At 45.7% G+C, this 23,166-nt stretch overlaps 1 protein-coding gene across 2 annotated transcripts in view; it reads right to left on the bottom strand.

Moving 5' to 3' along the window:
* Positions 1 to 11,369, bottom strand: part of LOC131820772 (conserved oligomeric Golgi complex subunit 2-like) — a 35,375-nt gene extending 24,006 nt beyond the window's left edge. The window contains exon 1 of one of the 2 annotated variants that reach the window (XM_059156491.1): positions 10,442 to 10,792. In XM_059156491.1, coding sequence (XP_059012474.1) covers positions 10,442 to 10,513 — 72 coding nt within the window. In that variant the 5' untranslated portion in view covers positions 10,514 to 10,792. Of the gene's footprint in view, positions 1 to 10,441 lie in introns of both variants that reach the window. The other variant, XM_059156490.1, reaches the window with a different exon arrangement.
* Positions 11,370 to 23,166: the final 11,797 nt, after the last annotated feature.

Genomic DNA, 23,166 nt, shown 5'->3' on the forward strand with positions numbered 1-23,166 from the left:
AAACAACCATCTCATTTAGGACAAAATTATTTTCCCTTACCTTCAACAAAATGTATTACTATTCCTTAAATCTTTCTTACATATCTCCTACTTTCCTACATACAGTTTCCCTTTATTTCCATCAGTCTTAGTTACACTAAGCAGAACTTTGTATTCTTAGAAACACCTTTAGTTATTAACCAATTGTGAACTGTTACAACAGAATTCTTCAGGTGGCAATTTATCAATCAGTTAAGTGGCAAACAAGTTTACCAACAGATTTAAATACTCTTAGTTTCCTTGCAGTAAGAAGTCAAAAGCACAAACCTACATCCAGTAATTAACGACTTAGCTTTATATGCTGTTTGGTTAAGATATAGATGTCCACAATTTAATTCCATTGTCATCCAAGCAAAACTTTAAAACTTTCAGGTTACCAAAGACTTTTAAAGTTACTTCAGCAATTACCCATTAGAACTTTGAGACAATTAACCATCAGTTTAGTCATTTCTTTGCTAACATATTTTAATAACACAAGCTTATCTGACCTTCAGTAAACTTTGATAGAATAAAAGTTTCACATTTACTGCTGTAACTTCAAAGACACATCTTATCTTAATTAAACCAACAAACTCAACTTAGTTCCAACTCTGATTTATGTTCCACCTGGACCCACTCCACTTTGAATGTTTACGTTTACCTGAGACATGTGTGGGAAGATCTGGAGTGGGGAGGTGTTAGGTCCAGGAGGTGTTGTTCTTGCTCTTTGACAGTGAAGAGAGAAGGAGCTGTGGTGCATGATCTAGAGGCCAGTCATGCAGGCTGCACACACGTTGGTACAGAAACACGTAAGGGGGAAACAGAAGACACAAAGTGCCGCCAGGAGGCAGAGAAAAGATTCCTGGTTTTAGAGCTCATAAAGCCCAACAGAGGAGCAGACACCATGTTTTCCCCTCAGCCAGGGGGGAGGGGTTAGGCAGTCCAAGTCAGGCCAGAGAACACAGGGAAACTTCCCCGAAACAAAGAGAGTTTCGGCAGCTGCTTGGGAATATTCCTTATAGTCTCTGTCTTGAGTTAGACTAACCCCAGTTGGCTCCAGTTAACCTTAATCAAGGGAAACACAAAGGGCGACGAGAAAGACACATAAAACAATTAACAAGCCGGCAAAGGAAAACGCTGCGTGATTTCGGTGCAACACCGAAAGTACAGATTCAGAAGGCCGCGAGGAACTGCAAGTTTCCTCTGAGGCCTACAGACAGACGTATCCCTCGGATACTTGTGGGGTCCCAATAAACCGGGCCCCTCTGATCCCTGGGGCGTCCCCCAGGGTGGCAGGGGAGAAGTCCGAGTTCGTCAACTCCTTCTCAAGCTGCCCAGAATACAGAGCTACTACGCGTAGTAGTACAGTCCTATACAGGCGTATAGGCAGGACAGAGGACAAACAAGAACACGAGACAGGAGACAAGAACACAGTTATTAAAATTTAAATGCTGGCCAGCTTACCTCCCAGTGGGAGTCAGTTGGATCCTTGGGCAGGAGTCCGATGATCTCGGTGGGACCTCCAAATGAAAGACCCGCGGATCCCCTTACCCAAGAATTCAACACTGCCACAGGATGCAAACAGCAAGAGGTTCTTTATTGTAGCGCAGGCGCCTGCGGGTGGTCAGCAGCTCCTGCTAGCTGAGCACACCTGGCTGGGGTGGTGCAGGATTTTTATAGACAGGTACAAACAAGTCCCGGATGGGACGGGGCCGATTGGCTGACAATTTGAACATTTGAAAAAAGGCATACTTGGTGTTAGCGGATTGGCCTTGGAAGACCCCCTCGCGCGAAGAGAAAGGCTGGAAGGGGAAACAAAGAGGGGAAGTTTGACCTTATTACTCAGCAGAAAGACATCCTGTCTACGTGACTATGCAGCCCCCCCCCCCGTCTACGTGACCTACGTGACCATGCAGCCCCCTTGCCTATGTGACCATGCCTCGGCTATTAGGAGAAGGTATCTTGTTCAAACAGGAGACAAGTGTCATGCCCCAAAAGCCAAGCAGCCACAGAAAGGCAAAAGAGCAGCCACACTGAATTCAACCCTGGGGGAAGGGTCCCTTCACTGCAAGGGGAGGAGGGGCACTTCCACACAACAAAAGAGCAGTTAATTAGTTAACGACGGGGGGGGGGGGGGGGGTCTTTCAACTCTGAAAAGGTAAAAGCCTAGACAGTAAAAAGATCCTGGGCTGAGGGGTGAGGGAGGAGGGTGCAGAGAGAGGAGAAGAAACAAAAAGATGAGGAACAGGGGTTTTCAAGGCAATGAAACTAGGCTGTAAGATACCAACAGTAGGTAAATAACATTATACATTTTTCAAAACCCACAGAACTATAGAAAGAGGAGTGAACCTTAATGTAAACCATGGATTTTAATTAATACTGTATCAATGCTGGTGGTTCATCAGTTGTAACACATGTACCACAACAATGTAATACATTAATAATAGGAGATAGTGAAGTTAGAAGAAAAATAACTTCTCTTTGTACTCAGGGGTATTTCCTATCTGAACCCAGTTAAAGTACAAATCCCCCAAAAGGCCAGAAGTTGGGAGATCACAAGAGGTGTTGGAACACAGGAAAATAAATGAGCAAACCAGACAAGCTGCAGGTAATTAAGAACCATTAACCATAAGAGAAGCAGTGACATCACTCAAAATTAAAACCAAGTAGAGTTTAAAAGTTTAGCTACTTTACTAACTAGCTGCAATCAGGGATGGCAAACAAAGACTAATTCAAAGTAACCTGGGAATTAATCATTTAAAACTTACCAATAATCTGAAATTAGTAGCTTTAATGCTATGAAAATTACATGGAATGTGGAAAGATTGAAGTTCTCTAAGCTGCCAAGAAGTAAAACACTCCTTCCCAGATACATGGACTTATAAAATCACTATATACTATCTCCACGAGAAGCAGAATCCCCCAGAACCATCACTCTGTAATGATGAGAAGTACTAAGAGGGCATATGAAATTTATGAGCTCTGCCCTGAAACATGTCCCATTTCATCGAGACAAAAAACCAAAATAGTTAAGCACTAATCTGCACACTACATAGGGGTTGAAAGACATAGAAAGTTTGTGTGAGCTCACGTATGTGTGTATTTCCAACCATTCTTGAAAACAATGGACAACAGAGATGAATAAATGTCCCTGTATATCCCATAAATATTCCTCAAATATTTATCATGCAACTCCAGCTCTGCTCTAAGACCTGGGGACACAGTCATGAAAAGAAAAGACAAGGTCTCTGCTTTTAAGGAGCAGATATTCTAATGCAGAAATGAGAAAATAAATATGTAAACAAACATTATATTAATGAACAGTGATCAAATAGTGATTAATGAATAGTGATCACAGCTAAAAAGAAATGAGGACACAGTAAAGGTCTGAGTGACAAATGGGATGTATTTAAACTTGGATGAACCCGGAAATATAGAACAATGAGTTGAGATCCAAATGACACAAAGGAGCTAGCCACAGGAAGTGTGGGAAGAGTGTTCCCGCCCAAGGTATCAGCATGTATACAAAAATGTCCTTGGAGCTCCTCCCTCCAGCCCCTGCTCTCAAATCTCTGCCCCAGCTAGGTGGGGACATAATCTAGGACTTGTGTCTCCCAAAACTCATTCTAAATGTTTGTTCAGTGACTAAATTATTCAAGCTTGAGAAATTAAAAACATATGCTAACAAGATCTTCCCACCATCTACAGAGAGATCATCTTAAAAGCATCATGAAATAGTAACACTAAAATTCTAAAAAACTTCTGTTCTAACATTTTAATCAATTTTATATCAAACTCCTTTGTTGAATTTATATACCCATTTGACATATTTATGAAGAGACAAAAAAAAAAAACCCTACATTCCGTAAATGTATTTATCCATCTAACAAATATTCGAGTACCTAATTACACTCTGTTCCAGCTGATTTCTTCTCTTTATCTCTTTTTTCCCCTCAATTTAACACCAATCATAAATTATGTAGGCTTTTAGTTCGCTTTTCAAAATTAATTTCTTGAGCTATTTAAAGGAATTATCCAGTGCTAGAGTTCTCAACACTGGTCACACATTACAATCACTTAAGGAACTTTTTTTTTTTAAGATTTTATTTATTTATTTGACACAGAGAGAGAGATCACAAGTAGGCAGAGAGGGAGGGAATCATGCTCCATGCTGAGCAGAGTGTCCCATGCAGGGCTCGATCCCAGGACCCTGAGACCATGACCTGAGCTGAAGGCAGAAGCTTAACTCTCTGAGCCACTAAGGCACCCCCTCACCTGAGGAACTTAAAAACAAAAAGCCCAAAGGGCACCTGGCTCGTTCAGTCACTGGAGCGTGCAGGTCTTGATCTCAGGGTTGTGGGTTCAAGTCCCCTGTTGGGTGTAGAGATTACTTTAAAAAAAAAAAAAGAAAAAGCCCAAGCCCAAGTTTGTGATTAATTTGTTTAAATGTTTCAAGAAATTTGATGCTAAATGTTGTAAAACTAGTTAAATAACAAAAAGATATATTTACATAATACTTCTTGCTCTCAAATTTTGAACAAAGAACTTACTAATAATCAATAACTTAGTAGGCCAACATTTTATTTAAATAAGTTTTATGGTACTACACAGAATGAATTATAAAATCAAAAGCAAGGAGAAATGGGCATGGTGTGAACATGGGGAAGCAAGAGAAAGCAAGCAAGTATGTGACCGGGAAGCGAATGCTTAGCTCTGAGATCCTTCTCCGAGAGAAGGACAGATTAAAACCTAAAAAGAAAGAAAAGAAGGATCCCATGCACTCAAGGAAAGAGAAGTCCCCCAACACCCCTCCTGCTTTTTCCAATATAAACACACAGCTGGGCCGACTTACCACATCCTGGTTGGTACCGACTTTATCAACTTTTCTATTTAGGCCAAACTTGACCGGTCAATGATGGACGGGCTGTGTGCCAAGTGTACCAGTTGTACAACTGACTGTGTAATGGCTGAAACCGGGGTGAAAGTATCAAGAGGCTCTAAGGATTGCGAAAGAGCCAAGATTCAAACAATTACCACGTACACAAAAGACAAACTATGCAGATGACTGCTCAGTACGGAAGCAATTCAGAGTGTTACACTGTGGCATCAGCTGACCCAGACCCAGAAGATTGCTGGAGTTCCCATCATGGACATCTCTAACCATATAGACGACACTGAGCGAATGTCAGATGATGACAGAGCCCCTCACTCCTATGTCTTAATAGAGTTCCTCAGCTCTCCTTTACCAACTTTTCCTGTTGCCAGTTCATACAAGCAATTCTCCTTACCCAGTTCCTCTGTTCTGAGCTATGGCTGAAGACACTCACTTTTTTATGTTTTGAAACTGATTATCTTGTACCATTTTACTTTTTGTTGCATCTTTTTATAAATCAGATGACCGCTCACAAGACAAAAAAAAAATAATAATAATAATAATGGAAAGGAAAGATCAAAAGGGAGGACAACAACAACAGAAAAAACAGTTCTTTTTTGCCGGGAACCCTTCTTACAAGTGCCAATCAGATAAACTTTATCTGATGTTACATCGTCACAACTCCTCTATCATCAGGGAAAGTAGTTCACATAAGAAAATTTCTCTATAAAATGAGTTGCAGGCTTACATTCCATATTTGGCTAATTAGAATTTCATTAAGATATCTGTCTCAAACTGATGCGGAAGAGAATGGAATCTTGTCATCAAGCCGTGACATCGAACTAAGAACCCACAGGGTAAGGACTCAGCTCCTGTGATACGAAGACGGCTCCTGGGGATGGGCGAGCCTGGGCAACAGTGGCTGACCTGCGGGCCTGCGGCTATCTGCTGTCTGTCACTCTTCCCTCTTCCTCCTCTGTCAGCTGCTATCCCCAGCCACCTCAAAGTCCACCTCAAACAGCCATCACTTCCCTCTGGTCCCGTTTACCGTAGCTAAGCTCCAGGCCAGGCATCCAGATCACCAGCCCTGTGGGAACTTCTTCTAAGGTAAGAGGTGGCCCTATTGGTGAAATGCAGGTGCCAAGGCATGCGGACATTGTGCCATCTTCTGCGCTATTCTTAATGTTCTGATTGTCCCACTTCCCTCAGTTCCCACCTGTGGCCTCTGGAAAGGAACATATTACAGTAGGATTTCCAAGGACTGATGTGTGGGGGTCAGGAGATCTGGCCTGTGATTGGCCCCAACTAGCTGTGTGGCTTTAAAGGAAGTCATCACACCTCAGGCCTCAGTTTCCTTATCTGCAAGCCAGGTTGGACGAGTCTTTTCAGAGGATCTGGCAAAGATCAAATAGATAAGCACCACCTCATTATACTAACAAGCAAACAGAAGGCCGGAGGCGAGTGATTTGCCCCAAGTCAGACATAAGCAGGCAGAGAGCAGAGCCGAGGATGGGACCCACATCTGCAGGTCACAGCTAATCAGCCAGCACAGTAAAAACAGATCTGAGCAGCTGCTCATTCTTCCCCTTTTCCGTTTTGTCCATCAGAATGCATGCTCCCTGCAAACAAGGACACACATGACCTGCTTCCTGTCTCAAAATTCCCAGTTCACCCAATTAGAATGGGGAGGAGCCTCAAGGACTTATCCCCCCCACCCACATACACGGTTCTTTTACCTATGGAACATGAGGGTACATACATTCACCATCCAGAGGGCTCCTGCCTTTACTTCTCATGGAAAAGGTCATCATCTGCCTACCCGGGGTGCCAACGAAGCCACAGGTTCCATAGAGGAACTGACACAGAGAAGTTCGAAGGAGGCAGACTGGCACAGCGCAGAAACAAACTGTCTACCAAGGAAAACTACCCCATGGGGGACTGATTCTCTTTGAAATACGTTCGAGTGCGTGGGAAAATGGTTTTTCAAGAGCCGGTGGACTGACCAGTCACCTGGTACATACAAGATCACATCCGCATTCTGACAAGAGTGGCTAGCCTGCAGTGTAGACCAGGGGTCAGAAAGACAAGGAAGGCGCATGGAGACTGGGTGAGAAGCTTCTACGGTGTGATGGCAAGGGCGCACTGCAAAGGTATGAGAAGAGATGGAAAGAAGTATATGGGTTCAAGAGGTTTAGGAAGCGAAATCCACAGGACTTGGTGTGACAGACTAGATTTTGGAAAGGTGACAGAGTAGGAGTTGACTTCTGGTTTCCCGACTCCAGGCTAAACGGATGAAGTGTTTACCGAGAGAGGCAATAGAATAAGAAAGGTGGCTTTTAGTGGAGGAGGTGCTCATGAATTCCGTCTTGAACCTGATGAGTCTGAGGGGCCACAGACACATCCGAGAAGAAAGGTCAGCAAGTCCGATACACAGAACTGGTGCTCAGGAGGCGTGTGGGCCAGAGACAGGAATCTACCTTACCTGCTGATAGGTGGTCATGAAGCTGCACAAAAGGTCATCTAGGGAAAGAAAGCAACACGGGGCTGAGCCCATAATGAGCATTCAGTGGCTACCAGGAGCATGACTTTGCACAGGAGACACATAAGAGAGGTCGAAGAAAGACAGGAAGCAATGCAGAGCATTTGGTCTACTGCGATGTCGAGTAAGGAGACAGAGAAAGGTCAGGTGCGCTGACTTAGAAACAGTTTTGGTAAGAACTCTTTAGTGGAATGACAGGGCCTGAAGGGTGGAAGGTGGGAAAGTCAAGTCAACCCCTGAGCACTGGCTGTGATGTGCGACACTGACAGGGCAATACCTAGAGGTGGGGCATTCAAGTGGGAGAGGATCAAACAGGAGCACGTGATGGGAAGGAGTGCAGGGGAGAGGATCCTCGCAGGCTCCTGGAAGGGCGGGAGGGCATGGACTCCGAGCCAGAGTGGAGACTGAACCCGAGGAGGAAGGAGAGCCCCTTCCCGTACCAGGCGAGGAGGAGAAGGGGACAAATACAAGAATGGGATCATGATCAGCAGGATGGAGGAGGTCCCGTGGGATGGCTGCTAATTTTTCTGTACGACTGGAGATGAAGTCATATGTTGAGATGGAAGAGGAAGGCTACATGTGATGTCAATAGCACACCCATGTAAATGGTCTAATTTATCTGTTATGCCACTTTCTCCCCCTACTACCAATACCTTATGTCCTGCTCATCTATTAGTTGGCTGTCAACCCAAAGGATTTTCGTATTTCTAAGCCGACAAAGTATGATGTTGCCAGTGCCTCTGCCCCAGGTGACCCTTCCCCATCTGCCATTCCTGCACTTTGATCACCTACCTCTTTTGCATACCTTTCCCGTTCTATTTCTCATTAGATCTCATAAACATGACTTTTTTTTAAAGATTTTATTTATTTATTTGACAGAGAGAAATCACAAGTAGATGGAGAGGCAGGCAGAGAGAGAGAGAGAGAGAGAGAGAGGGAAGCAGGCTCCCTGCTGAGCAGAGAGCCCGATGCGGAACTCGATCCCAGGACCCTGAGATCATGACCTGAGCCGAAGGCAGCGGCTTAACCCACTGAGCCACCCAGGCGCCCCTAAACATGACTTTTTAAGTAGTCTCCTGCCACCAGTCCACTCGAACTCAACAGATATGACCATGCAACTTCCTGCTGTAAACCTGACTGCAGCTCTACCGTGAAGACTGCATCAATGTGGACCCCTCAATGTATGCAGTGTCCAAGGTGCAACCCGCAGCCCCACCCCATCTCCCTTTCTACCATCCCAGTCTCATTCCAAAATGTGCCAAACAAGACACCTATGTAGAAATACAACCCCGACAGCAAGCTCTCCACTCATTTCTGCCTCGGAACTGTAACTTAACAAAACATCTCTCTGACGGAAACACAGATTGCAAATAACCTTTATCTCCAGCTCCCACATAGAAGATCAATACCACTTTACACAGAACAGCTGTTCCATGTATTTTTCTTCTATGTATGAAGGGGTCACGTTCATTAACACTACAAATTGTACATTATATTCAGAAATTTCAGAGCCTTGAAAGAATATGGAATTGCTGGCATTCTAGCCACTTTCCCAGTTTGCTCTCTCCCTACCTCTAAGTCCTACTTTAGAACTGCTATTTTGAGATTTCTATTTTCCGAAGCTGCTTTGACCAAAGGCATTCTGTCAGCTCAGAGTGAGAAAGATGGCGGGGCGAGGAAGTGTGAGAAAATGCTAGTGTTAGGCCCAAAGAAAGCCTGACGAAGTCCAAAGACAGACAAGCTAAAGAGACTTCCGTGCTTTGAGATTCTTTAAGTCTGTGTGTGTGCTTTTCTTCTTCCAATGACCTCTCTCCTCATCACGTGTCCTTCGTTAAAAAAAGGTTTCTGGATCAGAGAATTCACTCTGTGCTCTCCTTCAGACACTCCATTCAATTTACACCTTTTATTACAGTGGCTTAACATCACCATACAAGAACAAGAGTACAATATACCTTCATCTAGACATCCCTACATATTAAAAATGATATGGCCACACCGCAGAGGATCCAGACATAAGCACTTTTAAAACCAGAGTTTGGGAGATGTGATCTGAATGCAAGTATCAAAAAGGAACTAGCTGGTTAACCCAAAAAAGAAAAAAACATATTATGACTTGAAGCCATAAAAAAGTAAGAAATTCAAACTCTTTTCAGAATTTTAGGTACCGGCAGAGCCAAAACTTTTTAACACTGAACCCAGCTACTAAATCCCAATCCTTAGAAATTAAACATATACGTTTTGATAGTTTAAGTACAGACCCAGAGGGATACAGAAAACAGATAAAGCTCCTCCTGGCTCTGATTCAAACCTTGGGACATTTTCAAGGCTATGTCTGATGAACCTTTCCTGTCAGTAAAGTCTTTTCAGTTTAAATTTCTATTCTGTAAGTTTATGTCCTACAGTTATCTGCTGCCAGCTTCAGGCTGACCTCACCAAGAGAAGTAGGGCAACTTTAGAAAAGGAGCTTGGTATGCTTTGTAGTACTGGACCAGAACCAGTAAGGACAGTACAGTCTTTCAGATTTCTCATTCCGGGAGCTTAAGACGAAAGTCAGGCATAAACGTTAGGTTAAGTGCCTTTTTGACCCGATTTCTGGTAAGTACGTGCGTTCAGAGATGTGTTCAACGCACAGTCGCTGAGCTTCTAGGCACAAGGCACTGGGAGACTTCTGTCAGGCCGGGGGAGCGGCGGTCTGACTGTGCCGCACGGTACCAGAGGCGGATCCTACGGGTCCGGGGCTTTTACGTTTAGCTCAAAACCACTTGCCCTGAACTTTCAGGCCTTTTCATTCAATGTGTACGATTTCACAGGAGTGCTTTCTTCAGGCTGCACCTAGCCCACCCGAGGCCAAGAGACTCACTGCGAAGTGCAGTGAGGTCCCGGCCGAGGACCCCTCCGGGGCGGGGACGGCCCAGGAAGCCCGCAGGAGAAGCCCGAGGAGAGGCCCCGGAGGGCCAAGGAGGGCAGGCCACACACGGCCCGGCTCCGGGGAGCAGAGACCAGGCGCGCACCTTCATGAACTCGTCCTTGTCGAAGCAGAGCGTGTCCGGCCCCTTGGGCAGGTTCATCCTACTTCTCTCCATCCCGCCGGCCGCCGCCTCTCAGCACCAACACTCCAGCGAGAAGGAAAGGTAGGAGGCTGCGCTCCCCAACGCTATGGGTGAAGCCACGGCGTTTCCACCTCACAGAAGGCACCGCTTCCTCCAACATGGCAGCGCCCTCGCCGCGGCCAATGAAAGAGGACGCCGCAGGCGCGCCTCCGCCTGCCTCCACCAAGAGAGGAGCCCGGACCGATGCCGCCGAGCCAGCAGGTGATCCAGCCCCGTGTGGCGGAGGGCGACACTACAACCCCGAGTACGTTTCTTCGGAACAGTCCTGTCGCCTGTGCGGCCGGGTGAGCGGGAGAGGGGAGGGCGGGGAGGGTCATGGGCGCTCCCTCCCCACCTCGCCGTTTCCCTCGGAAAACCGGCCTGCGAGCCTCTTCCAGGACCTTCTCCCGAGATTGTCCCGCGGGAAGCATAGCTGTGGCGGGATGCTGGCCCTTTACTTCTGCGGCCGGTTGTCCAGAGTGGGGGGCGCATCCCGGTGTCAGGCCTCCGGTCCCCCGGCGCCGCCGCTGCAGCCGCCTGGGCGCGGAGGCCTCTGTGGGAACCCGGCTTCCGCCCTTAGCCCCGGCACCCACCCGCGAGCGTGGCTTCTCCCCCGCTGAGCTTGGCTCCAGCGATCTGTAGGGAGGAAGGTGGTCAGCTGGCAGCCTCAGGTCGTCTGGGCAGCTCCCAGCTCCACTTCGGCTCAGCTGCGGGGCGGCCACAAGTTTGGGTTCTCAGAGCTCTTAAAGAATCACCTCGCTACCGGCAGACAAAACGCAGCCGACAAGTAGATGTGCGAGCATGTTTATGTCCAGTCCACTCTAGAATGGGCGGAATCGTGTGTTTGTGACTAGCGTTGGTTCGATCGCCACACCTGTCCCCAATTTCCGAGACCCCCTCCTCCTCCTGCCATCCACCCCATATTTATTTTGAGATTTTTCTTTCCTCTTCCCTTGCTCTTTCTCCCACTGTCCTCCCCTTTAGTGGGAATGTCATGGTCAAATGATGATTCATTTCTCTTTTTTTTTCTCCGTGAGACTCTGACAGCTCAAACCACAGATCTCACGCGCGCCCTTCAGGCTGCAGCTTAGCTGTAATAGCCCAGGCCTGGGCTGCCCCTCCCAATGCTGTGATCTCACAGAGATAGCACAAGCAGTCCTTAGAAAGGGGTGGGACACAGCAAGACAAGGGCTTAGAGTGAGTCTTGCATTCGAGTCACTCCAAACGGAAAACTGGTCACTTTTTTTTTTTTTAGGACGTGAGTACAGGGACGCCTGGGTGGCTCACTTGGTTAAGCAGCTGCCTTCTGCTCAGGTCATGATACCAGCGTCCTCGGATCGAGTCCCACATCGGGCTCCTTGCTCAGCAGGGAGCCTGTTTCTTCCTCTGCCTCTGCCTGCCATTCTGTCTGCCTGTGCTCGCTCTCTCCCCCTCTCTCTCTCTGATAAATAAATTAAAAAGAATCTTTAAAACGTGAGTACAGAATCTGAAACAATACATTCCCTAGCAGTGGGCCTGGCAAGGCCTTGTTGAGGAAAACGTTGCCAGTCAATATCCAGAGACTATGACAGGTAGGACGAGAGTTGGAATCTTATTTGGAGAATCAGAATAAATTGCCAGGGGAGCAACTATGAAAGTGCATTCTATGCCCTGTTGTGGTCATTTGGATATAGGGAATGAAAGCCTCATTATTTGGTCTTTGTTTGTTTACTCTTATTATGAAAATTCTCAAGCATACACCAAAGTGTGTAGAGCAGAAGGATCGCAGCCCTTCCCAGTACTTATCACTCTGCTTCCCCAACTGTTTCTTAGGCCCTCCTCCTTCTACTGCCCCCGAAGTGCCTGTATTTTTGTTTTGGGGGGAGGGGGGAGGTCTGGAATATATTTTAAAGTAAATCCCAAACATCACATCATTCCCTGCTCCCCAAATACCTTGGTTTACACATCAAAGAAGGAGGAGGAAGAGGTGGAGGAGGGGAAGACTGAGAAGGAGGAGGGATGAAGAAGAGAGATTTCTGCACAGGCCCACTATGTCAGAATCAATAGTTCTAATAAGCTATTCCGATTGGCTCTGAGAGGCATGACTTTTAGCCCAGGGCCACAGTGCTAATAAGCAACAAGGGCAAATTCAAGCAGCACAAACAGCAAGGCCCACACTCATCACCAAGGCACCGAGAGGGGGGGCAAGGGTGCCAGACCGACGGAACAAAGTTGTCTGGGAACCCCACCTGCCCTAGAAGTCCAGATGAGCGAGTAGTTGAACTGTTTTTTACCTTCATTGTCATTCCTTTCTGAAATTATTGCCGGCCTTTGGTAAAGACATGAACCTGAGCTTGTGCAGCCTGGGGTACTGATCTTGGGGTTGCTGAAGAGAGTAGGTGCCAACAAAGAATGAAAATCCCTGCTGCCTGCTCTCCTTCCGAGAGTCAGGAGGGAACAGTCAAGACCCCATACAGTGCACTGCCACTTGGAGCCCTGGCTGTGGCAGTGGCGTGGCCCACCAAAGCCAGGAGCAACAGGCAAGACCCCAGACCCCAAATGCTAATGGAACACCCTGGGGAAGACGAAGGAAAGGCAGAGAGTCAGCGGAAACCTTCCCAAAGGACATTTCCCTCAGTTTCATCTGGGAGCTGACATTCAGCTGGTACACACACCCCTTCAGCCACACAAAGTTTGGTGACTAGCCTCTGGCCAGAACCTGCTGTATGTCTCCCTACCCTGAACCCTTCCCAAGATCCCTACCATGGCCTCGCGATCCAGGCACTGGGCGTGTAACACTTGACTCTGCAGGGGTCCCCGGGCCAGGTTTTGGTTAGTTAGTTGTCCGCGCTGTTAAAGATTTGACTACTGTTACATGTTTGACTCTCGTCTTTGGTGATGGTACCTATTTCATAGGAAATAGAAGCTGGAATCCAGGAAACAGGCTGCAAGATGAAATGAAAAAGTGGATACAAATCAGAGCCAGACACAATTGGCGATCAACTATATCCCAGTCTCTCCCCTCTTCTCTGATCTGTACTTTCCTTAATGAGGAATGAGACTTTAAGTTGACTTCTTTTTATCTTCAAGTCTCTCTCTCTCTCTCGATTCCCTATCTTGCCTCTCTTTCCTTCATTTCATCCTAGAGCTTGTGCCCATGACTTCTTTTCTAAGTAAATATTAAACCCTTTGACTCTGAATCTCTGGAAGTTTCTCAGTTCCCTATTTTCGCTGACACTGTGACAGGTCCTCATTTCTCCTTCCTACTCCTCTATATTTATAGTTTTCACATTTTTTTGGCAGGTTGGCTACAGAAAACTCAAAAATTGCAAAGAGAAATATTGTGTTCTGGAAATTCGTCCGAGCATTTTTTCCCAATATCGTCCTTATGCTCTTCTGATCCTCTCTTGAACTGTTGGACTAAAGCAGCTGACGCTTCCACCAGAAACCAGAGTCATCCTGTTCACCACTGTGGGAACAGAGGGTTTCCATTTGGAACTGCAGACTGAGCCTAAAGTGTGGTGCCCCTGTGGTGCCAGGATAGCAGGTATGGGACGGGTGGGACATAGAGGACAAGCATCATGGTAGAGGTCTCCATTCAACCAGGAAAGCTCACAATGAGCCAACAGGTCCATTTCAACATCTTCTGTATTTTCCTTATAACCCGTTTCATTCCAGAGTGGATTTGAGATCATTTAGTTTGATTCTTAAATGTTTCCCATTCCAACCAGAAACAGACTCATCCTAGGGGCTCCCAAATTCTGCCTCATCTTCCTAATCAGTTAGTACCCCAAATTGGGTATGATAGTGCCAGAACATTCTTCCATGTGTATTTTATAACAGACTAGTATTTTATTAGTTTTTTTCAAACTAATAAGAATGATAAGGGTAACTTTTTTTTCTTTTAAAGCATAGGCAAAATCACGAAAGACATTGAAATGAACCTAAAAGATTATAGTGTCTTCCAAGGGAAAACAGGTGTTGTCTCATGTACCCTTCTGGGCTGACCAATTCTATGGGATATTCTGTGCCTTTCTTGTCTTTGAGCTATTTTGTAATTCTATAGACTGTACATAATTGATGTGGATGCAGATGATCTTGTCTAGCTATATGTAAATGAATTTTGTCCACTGGAAGTACAGTTGACCCCCTTTCTTTTGGTAGAAGGCAGTTTTGCATCCATTTGCATTCTACTTGCATATCTATTTGCATCTATCAAAGCAAATTCGTTTAAGTATTACTGATTGTATATGTGTCTGCCTTGAGATTCTTGCTTGAAGTGGTGGTAACCTCTTAGTGGTTCTCGAGCTAATGAATGAATTAAACAAAATCCCTCAGGCGTTCATCTCATATTTGTAAAATGGTCCTTATTTAATCTTTTCGAGAAAATGATACACTAGCAAACCATGACAAGATTCTGGTAAATGAAAAGTGCAATGAAATCAAATCGGAATGAATTTTAAAATTACCATCAATGTGGCCCAGGCTATGCCAGAGGCAGAGAATGAATGAATCTCAAAGACATGGCTTCTGGCCCCCAGGAGTTACAATAATCTGTGTCAACATTGGCATGCCTGAGAAATGCATGTGACTTTCCCATCAGGGTTTCCCCAGGGGTTCAGTTAACCTTTCTCTTCCAAGCTACCCGCTCTTGTAGTGATATCAACTGTGCCCTTGGTTTCAGCTCCCATTCCCTAGCCAACATCTCTCCCACTGATACACGACCATCTGTTTCTTTCCTACCCACCAGGCCCGTGTAACTGACTACCTACTCATGCTATTTCATTGATGTCCCACCTGTGCCTCAAAACCCAGCATGTTCAAAACTTGATTCATCATCGTTTCTGAAAGAACGGCTTATCCTCTTTTGTTTTGTTTCTTTAGAAATGATTCTACCAATGCCAGCGGCATGCACCAGAAACCAGGAAGGAATCATACAGCTGAGCCAACCTGCTGTCCTTTAAAACACTTGACCACAATTCTCCAGTGGATACTCAACTCTGGCTTCAAACTCCCTTGTCTCTCCGGTGAGTTTGCTTTCCCTCTAATGGATGACCGTTTCACACCTTCAAGACTTGCCTCAACAATCCCTACCCCCACCTCTTCTGAACTATGTCACCTCACTCTCAGCTCCTGTCCTATGGATGAGGGAGCAGAAGGCAAACTGAGGACAAAGCAGAAACTGGCAGCCTACACCCTCTCCCCATGCCATATGTGTAACATTCCTCATGCACTCCCGGCGGCCCTAAAGGAAAAACGATGCTTAACTGATAGAGATCCCAGTCCTGCAGGACAGGAGTCTCCCTCCATCTACAAATGTCCTAGCGACTTACAAGGAAGGAAGAAGCTTTCTCATCAATAGCCTGACTTCCAGAGACGCATACCTCAGTTTCCGGAAGCCCTAACATCACCCTCCCCTCCATAAAATTGAGGGAGGCTAAGGGGAAGGGAAGTGTAATAAAACTGAATTTCTTCTAAGCCCAAAGCCCACTGACAAGGATGTGTGATAGGAGGAATGTAACATATCTCCAGGAAACTCTCAACTGTCTTCATGCTTTCCCTCATTGGAGGCAAAAACAGCCTTGACTTGACAATAACCAGGTCTCACTCATCCTGAAATTCTTCTTTAGCATATGACAGTCCTTCTGGACACCCACTTTGTCCTCACCTTCCTCAGCTCCCAGTCAACCATGCCTCTGTCTGAGTAGCTCTTTCTGCCCCTGGGTCCTGTCCCTGTGTTTTAATAAAACCACCATTTGCACCTAAGACGTCTCAAGAATCCTTTCTTGGTCATCGGCTCTGGACCTCACCCCACCAAACCTCACCTGTGTTCCAAAACTTCATCACTAGTGTCACACTTCAAGAAAATAAAAGCCCCTTGTGCAGGAATTCCCTTATCTTACCACCACCCAATCAAATCTATACCTACATTTGTATCCATTTTTAATTTTTTTTAGACATTTACTCAACAAATATTTAGTCAGTACCTACTGTGTGCTACACACTGCCCTGAGTGTTTGTAAATCTGTGGTGAACGACACAAAAAAGTCCCTGGCATCATGGAATTTACATGGTAATTGGAGAAGTGTACAAGAAACACAGAAAGATTTGAAGACAGAGCAGGTTTATTGAGAAGAGCAGACATCCCCAGCTGGGGTTTGTTCTTCCTTATGCCTGGGATTTGTTCCCTCCAGCCCTCTCCAGGACTTCACTCCAGGGTCAATATCAAGTTCTTGTTCCAATGGATCCTTCCAGTCAGAAGACAAATGACCTTTTTCTTAAAAACAAAAGGAAAAAACGCAAAACAAAGACTTCCTTTAACCTTCTATCTTCCTATAACAACCTCCATATTTCTCTCCCCACCTCATTCCCAGCATAGCTTGTAAAATATTTGTCTACACCTGTGGGTGTAGGGTACCATGTCCCCAAGGGTAGTTGAAAAATCTCTATAAAGAATCCTTATGTGCAGATCATTTTAAGGGAGTCCATTTCCAGATCCAAACTCCATGTATGCTCTGTAGGATAGGTGATATGCCCATTCTTGGGTCTGATATCAGGATACTCCTCTCCTTCCTGGAAGATCAAGACACTCCTCTCAGATCTTATTAGAGTGTAGGACTTGGGCTGATACCAAAGTTGAAATACCAGTTTTGTTTCAAATAATGCCCTTCTGTGGGCAGTCCTGGGGCTCTGCCTTTAGGGCTTCCTCTCCTTATTAGGGTAAAGGTTAACATCGGAAAGGGGATTTGGGCAGATGTTGGAAGTGCTCTGACATCAGAATAACAATCAGTTTTGGTTAATGACACTCATTCCTTCATATTTAAATTAAACAACATATTTTTAGGGACATAATAGGAAAAAGCACAAGTAAGGATTTTAATGGTTTCATTCCATTCCAGTGTGGTTTGGGAAATAAAATAACAGAAAATGAGACTGTTCTGCTTTAAAAAAATAAAATCAACTTGGAGCAGCAAATGTTATTCCAATGAAGTCGATCCTTTCCTATCTCATTTTCTTTTTCAAGATTTATTTATTTATTTGGTAGAGACACACACACACACAGAACACAAGTAGGGAGAGCAGGGGAGGGAGAAGGAGGCTTCCTGCTGATCAGGAATGTGGGCCTTTCCCCTGGGATCATGACCTGAGCCAAAGGCAGCTGCTTAGTGACTGAGCCACCCAGATTCCCTCTATCTCATTTTTTAAATGTTTAATATTTTCAACACCTAGTTAATAAAATATACATATATTGTGATGAAAATTTTATGATTAAAAAGTTTCAGATGTCCACTTAAAAATGTGCAAGGTGTGTGAATTCTCATAGGCGGTCCATGCACCATACACGCCTATTACTAGCAAACGTGGATGTACTCAGTGTCTCCAGGTTCCCGCTTCCTTAGTGCCCTCTTAATCACATGGTTTCTCTTCCTACCATCCTGGATCTGTATTCTCAATTTGCTTTTCTATTTCATCTCCGCCCCTTTGAAGAGCTTGATTCTGGGTCTTCTGTAGCTATGAGTTCACTCTCTCTCTCTCTCTCTCCCTCGATCAGGCTTTCTCAACCTAGCACTATTGATACCTGGTGGGTGATTCTCTGCTGTGGGGCTGTCCTGTGCCCTGCAGGACAGTTAGCAGCATCTCTGGTTTCTAGCTACTAGATGCCAGCAGCACCCCCCCGCCAAGTGGTGACCACCAAAAATGTCGCCAGATATTGTTCAATCGGCCCTGGGAGCAAAACTCCTTGCCTCCCAGCCCCAGTTTAAAAACCACTGCTTTAGCCGATTCCATTCAGCATCATTGATTTAAGTTCTTTGTAGAAGCTGAAGGCTCTGAAGTTAACGTCTTTAATTCTAACCCGCCCTTGGAGCTGAGAATCACATGGCCAGCTGCCTGCAGCATATTTCTCCATGAATATGTAACAGGAGTCTTATTTTCACCATGATTTCTATCCTGCTCCCTCCTCAACCTGATCCTGTCCCAGTCTCCCCATCTTAGTAAACAGCATCCCCACCACCTACTGGCTAAAGCCTCAGCCCCTGGGATAAATTCCCCCTTTCCCTTTTCTCGTATCTAATCCATCAGCAAAACCAACTGATTTGACCTCCAAAACAGAAGTCAGACTTGCTCACTGCTCTTTATATCCACTGCTCCCATTTGAATCCAAACCCTGAAATTTTTTTTGCACTTCAGACACTGTTAACAGTCATTGGTCCCACGACTACACCTACACAGATATTTTACAAGATACCTAATCACCACCAAGTTGCCAAACCCAATGGTTAACCCTCAGATCCAAATGACTCAACCTGTCAGTCCTATAGACATAGAAGTCCCTCCACTTCTCTGGAAATATTCTATCTTTTTCATCGTGATGTTGGCTCTCCCTTCCTCTTCCACACTGGTCAGTGATGATGGCTCCTTTCCTGGCTGGGTTTTTTTGAGCTTCCTGACCTTTAGACATCAGTCCTGTGCTCTGGGACTCGGACCTTCTGCTTGAGTTTTCTGTTGTGTTAAAAAAAATAAAAATTCAGCTGAGTACATTTTAAAGAACCTATTGCCTTTATTCAATGATTCACGAAATGGGCAGCATCCTGCTTGCAGACTGAAAGGAGCTCGGAGGAGCAGTACAAAATGAAATACTTTTATAGGCAGAAGAGAGGAGGAGCAAGGAATTCACATCAGGCAAACAAGGCAGGTTGGTTATGTCCAGGTGACTTGGCTTCTGGGGATGGCAGGTGTCCGAGGGAGTGGGGATCAGGTGGTGTCTGCTTGCCTGGGCTCAGATTCCATTTCTGGGACAGCTAAAATCATAATTAAGTCTGGTTTGGGGGACATGGGGCTTAGCATAAGCAACTCCATTTTGGGCCTCTTGTTTTGTTTTTAATAGTTACTTCATAACAAATAATAACAAGTTTAGTAACTTTAAACAGCTCAGTTTACTATCCTACCATCTCTAGCTGTCAGGAGGCCAGACACAGCTTAACCAGGGTCCTCGGCTCTGCGTCTCACTCAAAGGAGGAGAGAAGGCGCCCACCAAGCTGTGTTCTCACGTGCAGGTTCCACTAGGGAAAGCTCTGCTTCCAAAGTCACTCGGGTTGTTGGCAGAACTCATTTCCTTGTAGCTGTGTGATTTGGGGGGCAACCCATGCTGGGGCGGGCCAGGGAGATTCTCCAGGCTGTTAACTGGAAACCATCCTCAGCCCCCAGAGGCTGCTTGCGGTTTCCTGCCATATAACTCTCTCCACAGGTGATTCTGAACTTGGCTCTTTGCTTCTTCAAGTCCAGGACAGCCTCTCACTCCAATCAGTAAAACAGTCTGATTTAATATAATGAGATTATAATAGTGACATCTTCTTTCCTTGCCAAATTCTATTGGTTAAAAGCAAGTCCTAAGTCCCATACACACTCCAATCCATACTCACAGGACAAATACCAGGGGACAGATATCATGAAGCTGCCTTATCATGTTGCCAAACACACCTCTGTCCATACTCACTGCATAGGTAAGCCCACTTCTTCTCAGAGCTTGAACCCTATGTCCTAACGGTGCTCATATTTGTGCCTCAAGCCTAGACCTCACCCATGAATGCCACACTCGTGTGTTCAGCTGCTGGTTGGGCATCCCCATGTGGATTCAGCCACCATCTCCAGAACCAAACACCTGTTGCCTATCAAACTTGCTTCTCCCGTCGTCTTTCCCATCTTAGCAAGTGGTAACGTCACTGTTCCAGGGCCTCAGGCTCCCAAAATTGTAAAATCATCCCAACTCTTGTCTTTTCCGCACACTCCACACTTAATATATTTATAAATCCTGCGTGTTTTGTCTTCAATATACACCCAGAATCTCCCCCCTTCTCCCCACCCCTGCATCTACTACTCTGGTCTGGGCCAATACCCCCTCTCACCCAGATCAGTGGTCCTCAACCAGGAGAGTTTTGTGCACCTGCTCCCCCCCCCAGGGGATTTTGACAGGGTCTGGACACACTTTTCGTTGTCACAACTTGGGAGTTGGGAAAGGGCGCTCCTGTGATCTAGTGGTCAGTGCACAGGACAGCTCCCCATAGCAAAAATTAATATGGCCCCAAATGCCAGCAGTATAGAAATCTCAGTCTACATTAATGCAAGTAGCATCCCCACTTCACAACCCCGCAAGTCCGTTCTGCACACAGCAGCCTGAGTGATTCTTTTCTTTTCTCTTTAAGATTTTATTTATTTATTTGACAGAGTGCGAGAGAGACCCATGTAGGCAGAGAGGCAGGCAGTGGGAAAGGGAGAATCAGGCTCCCTGATGATCAGAGAGCCTAATGCGGGGCTCGATGCCAGGACCCCGAGACAATGACCTGAGCTGAAGACAGAGGCTTAACCCACTGAGCCACCCAGGCGCCCTGATCCTTTTCTAATCTAAATCAAGTCAAGCCTCTGAAAGACCCTCGATCCGCACCCAAGAAGCAGACACCAAGCCTCCACTGGATGCAAGTTGCAAGAGGTTTATTGGTTACACAGGCGCCTGCGGACGCATCAGCCTTTGTGGGCTGAGCGCGCCGGGCTAAGTTGGGGAGCAGATTATATAGGGCAAGGTTGGGGTGGCGGGAAGCGTGCTTACAGAAGCAGATGCTTGGTTACAGGGATCTGATTGGTTAACTTAAATCAAGCATTGTCAGGCACTGGGTTTAAGGCAAGGACACAACGGTTTGCTCTGGTGGGCCTTGGCTCAGCACTCTGGAAAGTCCCAGGTATACTCTATTCCTCATCTGTCTTTTCTTTTGACAGACCAGGTGATCACAGACAATAGACATCCTGGTATGTGTTGCCATCCGGCTATGGGAACAATCAAGCCTTCAGCAAGGGGATAGGGGGTGCTTTGGGGACATCAGGTTACTTAAACAAGCCTTTAGCAAGGGGAGAGGGGTCTTTCACCTCTTCAAAACCATCCAAGCTCTTCTCATCTGGCACAAAGTTAAAGGCAAATCTTTACAATGGCCTTCAAGACTTTATGTGATCTGACCCCACTACCTTCCTTACCTACCTCCTACCACTTGCCATCTTGCTCATTTTTTGCCCAGCATTATTGGTCGCCGTGTCATTCTTTTAACACACTAGATGTGCTCCCACTTTGGGCTTACTGTTTGCTTTGTGTGGGATGCTCTTCTCCAAACAGCACAACTGCTCGTTCCTTAATTTCCTCCAGGTCTTTCCTCAAATGAGGGAGACTTCCCTGACACAGTCCCATAGAAAATACCAACCTGCTCCCCTAAACCCCCACACCCCATGTCCACTCACTCAGCTTAGTTTCCTTCCTACCCCACATCAACCCCTGATATGTATGTATATTTATTTGCTTCATTTCTCACTCAACAACTAAAATGAAAACTCCAAGAGGACATCAAATTTATTTTGTCTCTTGTTAACCATTCTGTCTTTAGGGTTTAGAACAGTACCTGACACATAGTAGATGTTCCGGAAATATTGGAGAATGATTTGTTTCTATTTTTGCCTTTTCTCTATCCATTCTTTACACAGCAGCCAAAAATGACATTTTAAAAATGCAAAAGGAATCCCATGACCACCCTCCACCCGCCAGTGTAAAACCCTTCAATGGCTTTTCGTTGTGCTCAAGCCGCAGCTGACATTCTACAGCCCAGGCCAGATTAAGATTTCAGAGTTCTTAATCACTGGAAAGACGATGGTGTTGTTACCACCAGAGATATTTAAATATTTTTGAAGATTAGGTCCCAAAGTAAGTGTGCTAAAAGCCTAGCAATATCCGATTTCACAAACTCAGATTTCATAAAGTCTCATTAGTCTTCTCACCTTGTGTAAGTTTAATCTTTCCTCAGCCCCCTTTTCTCTTCTGTTTCAGGCACTCACCATACTTTGCCAGAATGACCATAACGGCCTTCCAACCTGTCATCTCATCTTCAGGAATATGCCCCTTTCCCTCCCCTCCTCACACCAATTCATCCTCTAAACTTATTCTAAGATGATCACTCTAAAATGTGCATCTCATTGTGTCCTTCCCCCTACAGGAACTTACTCAATAGCTCCTAAGGACGTGTGAATTTCCTTGGTGTGGTATTTTTACAAGACCCTTTGCTTGCAAGTGGCAGCAATCCAAAGAAAACTGGAGGAACCAAAAGGGAAAAGCAAGCAGACAAACAAAAAACAAAGGAATGTCCAGGTTCCTGTAGGGGTGGATACCACAGAAGTTCATACAAATCCAAAAGAAGACGGGGCACCTGGGTGGCTCAGTGGGTTAAGCCTCTGCCTTCGGCTCAGGTCATGATCCCAGGGTCCTGGGATCGAGCCCCACATCGGGCTTTCTGCTCTGCAGGTAGCCTGCTTCCTCCTCTCTCTCTGCCTGCCTCTCTGCCTACTTGTGATCTCTGTCAGATAAATAAAGAAAAAATCTTTTTAAAAAGTCAAAAGAAGAGCTGCAGAACTAAAATTTCAGAATCAAGAACTAGGGACTGGAAACCGGCAAAACACTTTTCTCTTTGTCCATGTCTCATGTTTACTTGTCTCCATATGGCTGCTTTCTTCTCTGGTCGGACTCTTCAAGTGTCCAGGAAGATGGCCATTGCCAGCTCCTGAATCCCATCCAGCAAGGCCAGTCACTCGCCTAAAGAGAGAACCTTGTCTTCCTGTCATTTACATATCAATCCCAGGGA

This window comes from Mustela lutreola, chromosome X (assembly GCF_030435805.1).
Source record: "Mustela lutreola isolate mMusLut2 chromosome X, mMusLut2.pri, whole genome shotgun sequence".
Taxonomy (NCBI): Eukaryota; Metazoa; Chordata; class Mammalia; order Carnivora; family Mustelidae; genus Mustela; species Mustela lutreola.